The sequence below is a fragment of the Otolemur garnettii genome, unplaced genomic scaffold (assembly GCF_000181295.1).
Source record: "Otolemur garnettii isolate 467f Iridium unplaced genomic scaffold, OtoGar3 scaffold00007, whole genome shotgun sequence".
Taxonomy (NCBI): domain Eukaryota; kingdom Metazoa; phylum Chordata; class Mammalia; order Primates; family Galagidae; genus Otolemur; species Otolemur garnettii.
The window spans coordinates 6,036,501-6,049,433 of record NW_003852402.1 but is presented as its reverse complement, the minus strand read 5'-3'; the positions used below and the strand labels follow the sequence as shown (position 1 = coordinate 6,049,433).

Here is a 12,933-nt window from a genome sequence, read left to right as displayed (position 1 = left end):
AGCTTGAGGCTCTGTCTCAAAAAAAAAAAAAAAAAAAGAAAAGAAAAGAAAATAGAAAAAGCTAGCTGAGCTTTGTGGCTGGCATCTCATCCCTAGCTCCTTGGGAGGCTGAGGTAAGAGTAAGAGGATTGCTATAGCCCAAGAGTTTGAGGTTGCTGTGAGCTAAGATGGCACTCTAGTTTGGGTAACAGTGAGACTCTGTCTCAAAAAAAAAAAGCAAACAAAGATTCTGATATTTCTCCAAAGAATATACAAATACTCAAAAAGCACATGGAAAGCTGCTCTACATCATTAAGGAAATTAAGCCATTAAGGAAATTCAAATCAATGACTCCTCAAGGTGAGCTCACCCATATGCCAATAAGAATCCAGGTCTTTTTTTTTTTTGAGACAGAGTTTCACTATGTTGCCCTCGGTAGAGTGCTATGGTGTCACAGTTCACAGCAACCTCCAACTCTTGGGCTTAGGTGATTATATTGCCTCAGCCTCCCAAGTAGCTGGAACTACAGGCGCCCGCCACAACAGCTGGCTGTTTTTTTTTTTTTTAGAAACAGAGTCTCACCTTATCACCCTCAGTAGAGTGCCATGGCCTCACACAGCTCACAGCAACCTCCAACTCCTGGGCCTAGGCAATTCTCTTGCCTCAGCCTCCCAAGCAGCTGGGACTACAGGTGCCTGCCGCAATGCTCAGCTATTTTTCTGTTGCAGTTTGGTCAGGGCCAGCTCCCCACCGACTGAGCCACAGGCGCCGCCCCCTCCCCCGGGCTATTTTTTTTATTGTTGCAGTTGTCATTGTTGCTTAGCTGGCCCAGGTGGGGTTCAAACCCGCCAGCCTCAGTGTATGTGGCTGGTGCTGTAACCACTGTGCTACGGGCCAAGCCAGATCCAGGTCTTTTATCAGTATTTTGTTGTATTATTTTTATTACTCCCCATTTCCCTACTTTTAGCACAGGGTTTTGGTCCATAGTTAGGTGCTCAATACACACTGAAAGAACAAATGAAAGGAAAAAAGGAGCAGGGCACAGTTACTCTCTACATGTCCTGAGATGCATAATATGAATCTGAATTCAACGTCGGTAGTTTACTCACTAGAAGCAGAGCTCATGTAGGTGTGCCAACATTCAGACAAGGCTACAGACCTCAGAGAAACCTTTGTCCTAAGCAGACCAACATCTAGAAGGGGAAGGCTGTAGCTTTTTGGCTTCCTTGGCAAGACCTCTTATGAGAACACCCATGGAGATACGGTGTTTCCCTTCTTGCTGGACTTAAGTTCGAGTACAGGGACAAAACCTAGGGTGCTATGGAGCCCACATTGAGCATATCCCTGCCTATACCTGGTACACAAAAGGCCCCAAAGGGGTGACTAAACCAGGATGTCCTTTCACCCCTCTCAAAGGAAAGCTTGCTGCCTGACAGCAGTGGAGAGAGGGGTGGGAGAGTGAGAGGCTGCTTTCTCCCTAACTTACCATCCAGACACCGGTTATTATACTTCTTATATGCAGTGATCGCATCATCCTTCTTCACAAAGACCACTTCTGCCACCCCAGGATGGACTAGCCGAGCTCGCTTGAGGGCTCCACACACACAGAAAAGCTCCTGTAAAGAATAAGAGGGTTGGGACTGGGGAAAGAGTTCCTGCCTGCCTGCCACTTACAGCCTGTATTCCAAGGGCTCTAGGGTGGCTGGTGGCTGCACTGTGCTAAATATGCCCTGTGGCCAAGATTTTGGGGGACTGTTTTAGGTAGTATTCTTGAGACATTCACAGGTCCCAACACTGAACCAGATAAGGAACAGACAAGCTGAGCTGGCAGTGAGAAACAAACAGACTACAGGTATAAACTAGCACTCAGCCATTTCCCCACCTACAAATACCTTTCATAAGGGTTGTAGTGAGGACAAAGAGGCTTAAGAAAGATCCCTGAAATGGTTTTTAATGATAAAAGGAAACATGTTCAACATCAAAACCAAGATACAGAGCTGCACTTATCCCTTTGTGCCTGTAGGGGACTAGTTCCAGGAGCCCCCTATAGATATTAAAATACATGGATGCTCATTTTTGTTTTTCTATAGAGACAGGAACTCACTCTGCTGCCCAGACTGGAGTGCAGTGGCACCATCATAGTACACTACTCCTGCCTTGGCCTCCTCAATAACTGGGATTATTATTATTATTATTGGGCCTCCTCAATAACTAGGTGTGCGCCGAAGTAATTTTTAAAAATATTTTGTAGAGTTTGGGGTCTCACTATGTTGCCCAGGCTGGTCTCGGGCTAACCTCCTTCCTTAGCCCCCCAGCGCTGGAATTATTGGCCTCAACTACTACTCCTAGTCCCTTCCGTATACTTTAAAATCATCTTGTGGCCGAGAGCAGTGGCTCACAGCTGTAATCCCAGCACTCTGGAAGGCTGATGCGGGTACATTGCCAGAGTTTACAGGTTTGAGACCAGCCTTAGCAAGAGCAAGACCCTGTCTATAAAAATAGCAGGGCAATGGTTGTGATGGGTGCCTGTAGCCCCCAGATACTCAGGAACTGAGACAAGAGAAATGCTTGACAAGAGTTTGAGGTTGCTGTGAGCTATGATGCCACAGTACTCTACTGAGGGTGACAAAGTGAGACTATAAAAAATAAAAAAAAATACGGGCAGCACCTGTGTGGCTCAATGGGTAGGGTGCTGGTCCCATATACCTAGAGTGGCAGGCTCAAACCCGGCCCTGGCCAAACTGCAACAAGGAAATAGCCGGGTGCTGTGGGTGGCAGGCACCTATGGTCCCAGCTGCCTGGGAGGCTGAGAGGCAAGAGAATCACCTAAGCCCAGGAGCTGGAGGTTGCTGTGAACTGTGACGCCACAGCACTCTACCAAGGGCAACAAAATGAGACTTTGTCTCTACAAAAAAAAAGAAAGAAAGAAAGAAAGAAAGAGAGAGAGAGTAATAGGGCCAGCGCCTGTGGCTCAAGGAGTAGGGCACCAGCCCCACATACTGGGGGTGGCGAGTTCCAGCCTGGCCCTGGCCAAAACTGCAAATAAATAAATAATAAAATAAATATAAAATAAAATCTTGGGATTACATATAATACCTAATACAATGTAAATGCTATTTAAATAGTTTGTAAGCTATATTGGTTTCTTAATTTGTATTGTTTAAATTATTATTTTTTATTTAAATAGTATTTCTTTTTTTGCTTTTTGAGACAGAGTTTCACTATGTTGCCCACGGTCAAGTTCCATTGCATCACAGCTCACAGTAACCTCAAACTCTTCGGCTTAAGTGATTCTTTTGCCTCAGCCTCCCAAGTAGCTGGGACTACAGGCACCCGTCACAATGCCTGGCTATTTTCTTACTGCAGTTGTCATTGTTGTTTAGCTGTCCCAGGCCGGGTTCGAACCCACCAGCCTTGTTGCATGTGACTGATGCTATAACTACTGTGCTACGGACCTAAACATTATTTCTTTCAAAAAATAATTTTTATAGCTGGGCATGGTGGCTCACACCTATAATCCTAACACTCTCGGAGGCCAAGGCAGGTAGACTGCTTGAGCTTAAGAGTTCAAGACCAGTCTGAGCAAAAGCAAGACCCTGTGTCTACTAAGAATAGAAAAACTAGCCAGGCATTGTGGTGGGTGCCTAATGTCTCAGCTACTTGGGAGGCTGAGGCAAGAAGGATTGCTTGAGCCCAGAAATTTGAGGTTGATGTGAGGTATGACACCACAGCACTCTACCCAAAGCAACAGAGTTAGACTCTGTCTCTCCTCTGACCAAAAAATGATTTTTATGGTTTTTCAGTACGTATCTTGTTTTTCTTTTCTTTTCTTTTTTTTTTTTTTTGAGACAGAGCCTCAAGCTATCTCCCTGGGTAGAGTGCCATGGCATCACAGCTCATAGCAACCTCCAACTCCTAGGCTCAAGCGAGTCTCCTGCCAAGTAGCTGGGACAGAGGCGCCCACCACAACGCACAGCTATTTTTTGGTTGCAACTGTCATTGTTGTTTGGGCGGGCCCGGGCTGGATTTGAACCTGCCACCTTAGGTATATGTGGCTGATGCCTTAGCCACTTGAGCCACAGGCGCCCAGCCTCTTTTTTCTTTTCAAAATTACTTATTTTGGGGGCAGCACCTGTAGCTCAGTGGGCAGAGTGCCGGCCACATACACCCAGCCCAGGCCTGCTAAAACAACAATGACAACTGCAACAACAAAAAAAAATAACTGGGCATCGTGGCGAGTACCTGTAGTCCCAGCTACTTGGGAGGCTGAGGCAAGAGAATCTCTTAAGCCCAAAAGTCTGAGGTTGCTGTGAGTTGTGATGCCACAGCACTCTACCCAGGGTGACAGTCTTGAGACTCGGTCTCAAAAAAAAATTTTTTTTTTTTTTTTGTAGAGATGAGGTCTCAGTATGTTGCCCAGGCTGGTGTCAAACTCTTGGCCTCAAGTGATCCTCCCAGTTTGGCCTCCCAGTGTATGGATGATAGGTGTGAGCCACTGTGCCCAACTGTTTAAAAATATTTAACTGTCTTCAGTCCACATTTGGTTAAACCCACAGATGTAGGGGCCTGACTACAAGATACGAGATGCAATTCCAACCTTAATACTATTCTCTTGAGATTATCTATTTGGGTAGAAAAGTAAAGACTGTTATTGGCAATTTTTCTCTAAGTGGTGATGCCAGTTGTTTAGTTTTCCACTATTATATATTTTCAAATATTCTGCATAAAGTGCCTGGCATACAGTATTAAGCGCTCAATGAATGGTAGCTGTCATTACTTTTATAATCAGAAAAACAAATTTTAGTTCTTCACAACTTGTCAAATATCACATAAAGTAGGCTACAATTTTGATTCTCATGTGCACGGTTCATAGCTTAGTTCTCATATCAATCACACAATACCTGTGTGTTTCACAACTAAGACTTACATGCAATGGCCAGTGTGGGCTGTACAGGACCTAGGACTAAGCTGCAGGGAGAGGCTGGATTCTCTAATTGCATTCATTTTCTGACCTGACAGTACAAAGCGTGTGTGGATGGTTCATTTCTTTTTTGTGAGATGGAGTCTGACTGTGTTACCCTTGGTAGAGTGCATCACAGCTCACAGCAACCTCAAACTCTTGGGCTAAAGCAATTCTCTTGCCTCAGCCTCCTGAGTAGCTAGGACTACAGGCACCAACCACAATGCACGGATATTTTTTAGAAATGAGGTCTCGCTCTGGCTCAGGCTGGTCTCGAACCAGTGAGTTCTACAATTCAACTGCCTCAGCTTCCCAGAGTGCTAGGATTACAGGTGAGAACCACCGTGCCCGGCCTGGATGGTTCTTTTGGGTGAAAATGAGGTTAAAAAGAAATCCTGGTTACACCTGGGCCCCTATTTACCAGGCACCTGGCTTAGATTTTGACCATGACTGCCGCAGGTAAGGTGGGATGGACCAGAAAGGCAGACACCACCAATCTATCTCACTCCTTTCACTCTCATCCCCAAGGAAGCAAAATGTTCCAAAGACTCATGAAAAAATATGAACCACTGGACATTGCACAGTGGGACTGAAGACCCTGAGATTCAGGCCAGGCAACTGGCCCTGGTTTGGAAGCTACGGAGAAAAAAAGACATAGCTGGCCTGATGGCTTCCAAGGCTGGCCAAGGCTGGCCTTTGGCTATCTTGGAAGTTATACTTATTGAGAGTTCCCACCACCCCACCGATAAAGCCCAAACAGTATGAACAATATGGTTTATGCTGAACACCTGCTTTCCTTCCAGAGTGTAGAATTCTGGTGCGTGACAGGCAGAGAACACTTATATGCCCAGTCCCCAGTTAACCTCCAGGACTAAGTCTTTAATAAACTTCCCAGATTTCTTTTTTCTTTTCTTTTTTTTTTTGCAGTTTTTGGCTGGGGCTGAGCTCGAACCTGTCACCTCCAGCATATGGGGCCGGTGCCCTACTCCTTTGAGCCATAGGCGCCACCAAACTTCCCAGATTTCAAATGTGTTACCACAACTTGTTGTTGGGGGAATAAAGCGCATCTAGTATGACTCTACTGGAGAAGATTTTGGATACTCAAGCCTCATTTTCCCAGATTTTGCCTCAGGAGCCATTAGTTTTTTGTTTTTTTTTGTAGAGACAGAGTCTCACTTTATCACCACAGTAGAGTGCTGGGGTATCACACAGCTCACAGCAACCTCCAACTCCTGGACTTAGGCGATTCTCTTGCCTCAGCCTCCCAAGCATCTGGGACAACAGGCACCCGGCTATTTTTTCTTGGTTGCAGTTCAGCCGGGGACGGGTTTGAACCCACCACCCTTGGTATATGGGGCTGGTGCCCGGCGCCCTACTTGCTGAGCCACAGGCGCCACCTAAGGAGCCATTAGTTTTATATCCTTTAACTCTGATAAATCTTACCCCAGCACACAACTATGGGCAAATCATCAAACTTGGGGGTGGGTCTTAGAGACCTCTGCCACAGAAGTGATTTGAGATTTCAATTTCTGGCTTGTTACAGTACTTACAACAATGTCTTCCTCTGTGACTCGAGGGTGCAGATTATTCACAGTCATCTTGGTGCCTTCCAAAGGGCTGAGGATAGGCTGCCACACAGAGAAGAGTGTTAAGAAGCCAGTGGGCACAGACTCATGCAATAGAACTTACTCTCAGCATAGGATGAGGAAGACCCACAGGACATATCCACAGAAAGTCATCACAACTAGGCCCCTTGGAGCTCACTACCCACCAAAGCCCCCTTACTCTATGCTAAAGACATGGATTCTCCCCCTTCCCAAATGCCCAGGCCTCTCAGGCCCTAAGCTTCTGTCTGGAATGCTGCTTGTGCTCCCAGGCTCACTTGGCCCTTTCTTTTTTTTTTTTTGACGGAGCCTCAAGCTATCCCCCTGGGTAGAGTGCCATGGCATCATGCTCACAGCAACCTCCAACTCCTGGGCTCAAGCGAGTCTCCTGCCTCAGCCTCCCAAGTAGCTGGGACTACAGGCGCCCGCCACAAAGCCTGGCCATTTTTTGGTTGCAGCCATCATTGTTGTTTGGCGGGCCCGGGCTGGGGATTCGAACCCGCCACCTTAGGTGTATGTGGCTGGCACCTTAGCCGCTTGAGCCACAGGCACTGAGCCAAATGGCCCTTTCTTGAAATTTATTTATTTATTTATTTTACTTTTTGAGACAGAGCCTCAAGCTGTCACCCTGGGTATAGAGTGCCATGGCATCACAGCTCATAGCAACCTCCCAACTCCTGGGCTCAACTGAGTCTCCTGCCTCCATCTCCCAAGTAGCTGGTACTACAGGCGCCCGCCACAACACCCGGCTATTTTTTTGTTGCAGCAGTCACTGTTGTTTGGCGGGCCCGGGCTCGATTTGAACCCACCAGCTCAGGTGTATATGGCTGGCACATTAGCCAGTTGAGCCACTTTCTTGAAATTTAAACGCCTTCCCAGACTTCCCAAATTGGATGAGGTGCTCTTTCCTGAGCACTCCCAGCCCTCTCTTCTGGGAGAACCTCTACCCTATTATGACAGCAATCTCTCTGCAGTCTGCTGTCCCCACAAGCCTACAAGTTTTTTGAGGGCAGATGTCCCTAGGTCTTGATTTGCCAACCTCACATTGAGAGGACCCAATGGAGAAAATGCAGCACTTTACACACCTAGCACAGGTTGATTCCTAACTAGTGTGGTCACCTTCACCTCACCTCAGCAGGTGGCAGCTCTTTGGGGGTTTCCTCCTTGTTCACCAGTGTCCGGGACATGTTGGTCAAAGCTTTTGTTCGAACAGAAGAGGGGAGAGTAGGTGCTGTATAGGCATCATTCTGAACCACTTTGGTGAGAGGAAGGGCCTTGGACATGGAGAGCTTAGAACTGCTCAGCCCAGACTAAACAAAAGCACAGAAAGGATGTGAGAAGCCAGAGTCCTGGGCTCTTCTGAAGAAGCCCTAAGGTGAGGTGCTGACAACTAGCTGAAAGGATAAAGCGTCAATGCCCCCCAGCTCTCCAACCCCATTAGAAGTCTACAGCCAAAAAAGCTGCTAGTGACACCCCACAGGGAAGGGGAGGAAGAAATGCGGGGCTCTTGGCAGGGAGTTTCCACACAGCCTCAACCTGAAAACTCACCTAAGAACCACAGGCTCATCTACACTGTTCAGACTTTCTAAACCTCTACAGCTAGAGGCTGGTCAGAAGGCCAAAAGTTTAGTCAAGATCATGTCTGGATATGTTTCTGTCTAGCTGGGCACAGAAACCCACTTTTTTCTTTTTGAAGACAGACTCTCACTTTGTTGCCCTTGGTAGAATGCCGTGGCATCATCCTTTTGCTAGATAAAAAATATTTCTGCATTGAAAGGCCCTATTCTCCAAAAGCTCTCCGATCTACCCAATCAGACACATAAGAGTATGTAAGGAAAACAAAATGCCGTACCCCATGGTGCAGGAAGCTGCCTGAGGCTGCAAACTTCATCTGTTTAGTAGGAATGGGAGCTACGCCATCATCATCTTCGTCCAGATCATATAAATTCTGAGAATAAAGAAATCTTAGTTACTGTGGCATGCAGGCCCTCAACAGATATCTGGAACAAGCACAGCAGGGAGATGACTGCTGCAGCAAGGGCCCCTAGGAGAAGTGGGCAAACGAGTCAGGTACCTGGAAGACCAACCTTGGAGGCTGGGCTCAAGTCTAAAAGCGCCTTTCACAAGTGGGTAATACTTAGCAAGAGTCCCTAAAGTGTTTATTTATATCCTTTGGTTCAGAAAGTCCATCCTGAGTAATCTGGCCTATATAAGTAAATCCAAACCCTGGAAAGAGCTTCATTGAACAAAGATGTTCATAGCAGAAGGATCTCTATCAGTGAAAATGACAGGAAAAAGTTTAGATAAACTAGAATGTCAACTCAGTGGATTAAGCAATTACAAAAATGTTTACAGTGAATGTGAAACATCACAGAAAAATGCTTTAAATGCAAAGGGAAAAAAGAGTGACAGGCAGGGCACAGTGGCTCATGCCTGTAATTCCAGCATTCTAACAGGCCAAAGCTGAAGGACTGCTTGAAGCCAGGAGTTTGAGATTGGCCTGAGCAAAAGTGAGACCCCATCTTTACTAAAAAAATAGAAAAATTAGCCCGGTATGGTGGTAGGCACCTGTAGTCCCAGCTACTCAAGAGGCTGAGGCAAGAGGATCGCTTGAACCCAGGAATTTGAGGTTGGTGTAAGCGAGGCTAAGGCCATGGCACTCTAGCCCAGGTGACAGAGCAAGACTCTGTCTCAAAAAAAAAAAAAAAAAAAAAAAAGAATAGCATAAAATTGGGTAAGAATACAACCACAACTACAACTACCTGTCAAGTTAAAAGTGATGACACTTAAGGAACTACGGCAAAATCTCAAAAGTGGTTGGGGTTTGGACAATAAGAACTTGAGGGACATTCTGCAAATTTCAGTGTTAAACACTTAATAAAAGAATAAAAAATTTCAGGGGGCACCCATAGCTCAGTGGTTAGGGTGCCAGCCACAGGTACCAGGGCTGGTGGGTTCAAACCCAGGCCTGCTGAACAGTTACAACAATAAAAAGTAGCTGGGCATTGTGGCAGGCACCTATAGTCCCAGCTACTAGGGAGGCTGAGGCAAGAGAATCACTTGAGAGTAAGAGTTTGAGGTTGCTGTGAGCTGTGACACCACAGCACTCTACAGAGGGTGACAAAGTGAGACTTTCTCAATTTTTTAAAAAAGAATAATTTCATAATAAAATATTAATAATTTAATTTGCCACTTACATTTCCCCTCTGCCATTAAGGATTTTCTTAAAACTTGTAAATTACAGAAAAGTCAACTGTAACCTGTCCTCCAATACTTTCAAACTGAGAACCTAGGGCAGGCCTCAGTCAAACAACCCAAGTAGGCCCCATTAAGACATATGCATGTATACAGACTCATGTATGTGTACACCACTGACAAACACACACAGACACACACACACTCTACCTGTTTGGCCTGGTGGTTATTGACAACATTGATCCTCATTCCAGCAGGATGGGCATGAAGTGGTACCATGGCCTTCTGCTGTGGAACCTAGAAATACTCAGTGGTCACAATTCATCCCACAGGGTGCAAGCATGTCCTCTGAGGAGGGGTCACCAAACCTGATACATGGTGGGCACACACTTTTGGTCACTGCACTATACATAATGCCTTACCCCACAGCAGGAAGTGATAGGAAGAAAAATCACCCACAGACCACGTAGTAATGCACATGTAGGGCTTAATGAACTTGGCTCAATAAATGTTTACCCCTGCTGCTGTTCCTACCACCCAAGCTGCTGCAGAGGGCAAATGAAGTTTCTTTCCCTCTGGGGTGGCAGCTGTGGAGGGTGGCCAGGATAAGGAACTAGAAGCCAGACCTAACTGGGTTCTTATTCCGATCTTCCCATTGGCAGGTTGTATCGTGTTGGACATATTTCACATTTGAGACTCAAGATTCTTTTTTTTTTTTGAGACAGAGTCTCACTATGTCACCCTTGGTAGAGTACCATGGCATCACAGCTCACAGCAACCTTAAACTCTTGGGCCTAAGTGATTCTCTTGCCTCAGCCTCCCAAGTAGCTAGGACTATAGGCACCCACAACAACACCCGGCATTTTTGTTGTTGTCGTAGCTATCATTGTTGTTTGGCAGGCCACAGCCAGTTCAAACCTGCCAGCCCTGGTATATGTGGCCAGCGCCCTAGCCACTGAGCTACAGGCACTGAGCCAAGATTCTTCTTTTATAAAACTCCTAGGGCCGGAATGAGGAACATAAGATCATATATGTGATGTGCCTGGTACACAGCATGTGTCCAGTAAGTCTTCTCTCCTTTCCCCTCTTTCTTCCATTACTATCTCATTTGGGAAGTAAGGAAGTCACTTAAAATCCATGGACCACTTCAACTTTTGAAACAGAATATTGCTCTGTTGCCCAGGCTAAAGTACTGTGGCATCACTGTAGCTCACTGCAACCTCAAACTCCTAGGCTCAAGTGATCCTCCTATCTCAGTCTCCCCAAGTACCTGAGACTACAGGCATGCACTGTGATGCCAGGCTAATTTTTCTATTTTAGTAGAGATGGAGTCTCACTCTTACTCTGGTTGGTCTCAAAACTCCTGAGCTCAAGCAATCTTCTTGCTTCAGCCTCCCAGAGTATTAGGATTATAGGCATGAGGCACCATGCCCAGCCCCCTACCTTTTTAAAAATAAAACTAGATAATACCTTGCCATTCTCTTATGATTATTTGACTATAATGTACTTAAGCCTTTCTAAGCAACAAAGTGCTATACCAACACTTGGAAGAATTGTATTTTTGTCCAAATGCTCCTGGACCCCCTGCCTCAATCTTCCTTTGTTAATTTCCTACCTTAGGAATTTACGGTAAAGGCTGCAACCTACCTGGATGGTTTTGGTGAGCTTCAGAGCAGGTGTCACTGTCCCAATGGGTGGGTTCATGAAGGCAGCAGGAGAACTCCTCTTCAAACTGATCTTCTCTCGGGCATCAGTTACCTGACGGGGCTTCTGGGGCACTGTGGTCTGCTGCTTGCGGGAGTTTAACATCTCTCTGGCATCCTGCACTTTTCCTCTGATCCGAAACCGAGCATCTTTCTGCAAAAGCTTCTCCCGAGCATCCTTGACTCCTAGCTTGAGCCGGGCATCCACAAGGCCAATTTTCTGCCGGGCATCAAATCTTTGCTGGAAGGTTGCTGTGCGTGTTGGTTGGCTGAGAAGGCCCTGCTGGATCCCAACTCTAGATCGAACACCTCCAACTCCTGGTCTGGCACTGAGCCTGCAAACACAAATTGCAATAAGTGGATTCGGGTACCAACAGCAGCCCAGGGAAGCAGAACCATGAGAATAGTGGGCACAGAGGCAGTCTGAGAGAAACTGGGAAGCAGCAGCCCCCAGCCAGTGCCTAAGTAAGCAATCCGGCCTATATAAAGGACTTGTTTCTTAGTTTCATGGCTTTTAACTTTGCCCTATAAAAAAAATTAGGTAGGTGGGCCTGATGATTTTTATCACCAATTAAGACTGTTTTGCTCTCTTCACCAACTGCTTTGATATTCCTCCATGGGTAATAACCTCCAAACAATGCCAGTCAAACAGAATAAATATACGCTCCAAATACCATAATCACACCCATCTGAAGAACGATTTTAGTTTCCAAGTCCCTTCTATATCCATGTTCTCTTCCATCATCCATTCTCAGCCCTCTCAGCACCCTACGCCCATGAACAGTGGGAGAAATAGGCTTGGAGAGGCTCAATGATTAACAAGTACCTATAATGGAGGAAGACACATCGACAGGGCTAGGACCAAGAGAACAAACATATAGGTCTGCTTAGAGCTAAAGGGCTAGACCATAGTCTTGGTAGAAAAGAAAAATAAAGTTTTTCTGCAATAACCAAAACGTCAAATACAGAAATTACAACTGGAAATGATTTAAACAGGCATCATTCTTTTTCTGGGGTTCCTCTGTTAGCCTTCAGCAGCTCAAAGGTGAACAGAAAACCTTCCCAAGAAGAATGCTAGAGATCTTCCCTAGGGTCTGCCGGCTTCTTCTGCCTCTTTCTACCTGTCCACTCCCACAAGGCCTGACTCCAGTTCCCATAAACAACCGCTCCTGTGGCAGGTGCCCTGCCAGGGGACTCCTATGTCAATGTCTTCTCTTTATTTTTACTTTTTTTTTTTAGAGACAGAGTCTCACTTTGTTGCCCTCAGGTAGAGTGCTGTGGTGTCACAGCTCATAGCAACCTCCAGCTCTTGGGCTTAGGTGAGTCTCTTGCCTCAGCCTCCTCAGGCACCCACCACAACGCCAGGCTATTTTTTGTTGTTGTAGTTAGGCTAGGGCTGGGTATGAAACTGCCACCCTCAGTATATGGGGCCAGCGCCCTATTCACTGAGCCACAGGCGCTGTCCTCTTAAGGAGCTTCTTTTTTTTTTTTT

General features: G+C 46.2%; 1 protein-coding gene across 2 annotated transcripts in view; it reads right to left on the bottom strand.

Annotated features, from left to right (window-relative positions):
• The window catches only part of POLDIP3 (DNA polymerase delta interacting protein 3), a 33,210-nt gene that overhangs the window by 5,739 nt on the left and 14,538 nt on the right, over window positions 1-12,933 (bottom strand). Inside the window, exons 2-7 of one of the 2 annotated variants that reach the window (XM_003783139.2) lie at window positions 11,386-11,776; window positions 9,949-10,035; window positions 8,396-8,491; window positions 7,674-7,853; window positions 6,490-6,567; window positions 1,466-1,595 (exon numbers count right to left, since the gene is read on the bottom strand). In XM_003783139.2, coding sequence (XP_003783187.1) covers window positions 1,466-1,595; window positions 6,490-6,567; window positions 7,674-7,853; window positions 8,396-8,491; window positions 9,949-10,035; window positions 11,386-11,776 — 962 coding nt within the window. The remainder of the gene's footprint in view (window positions 1-1,465; window positions 1,596-6,489; window positions 6,568-7,673; window positions 7,854-8,395; window positions 8,492-9,948; window positions 10,036-11,385; window positions 11,777-12,933) is intronic. The other variant, XM_003783140.2, reaches the window with a different exon arrangement.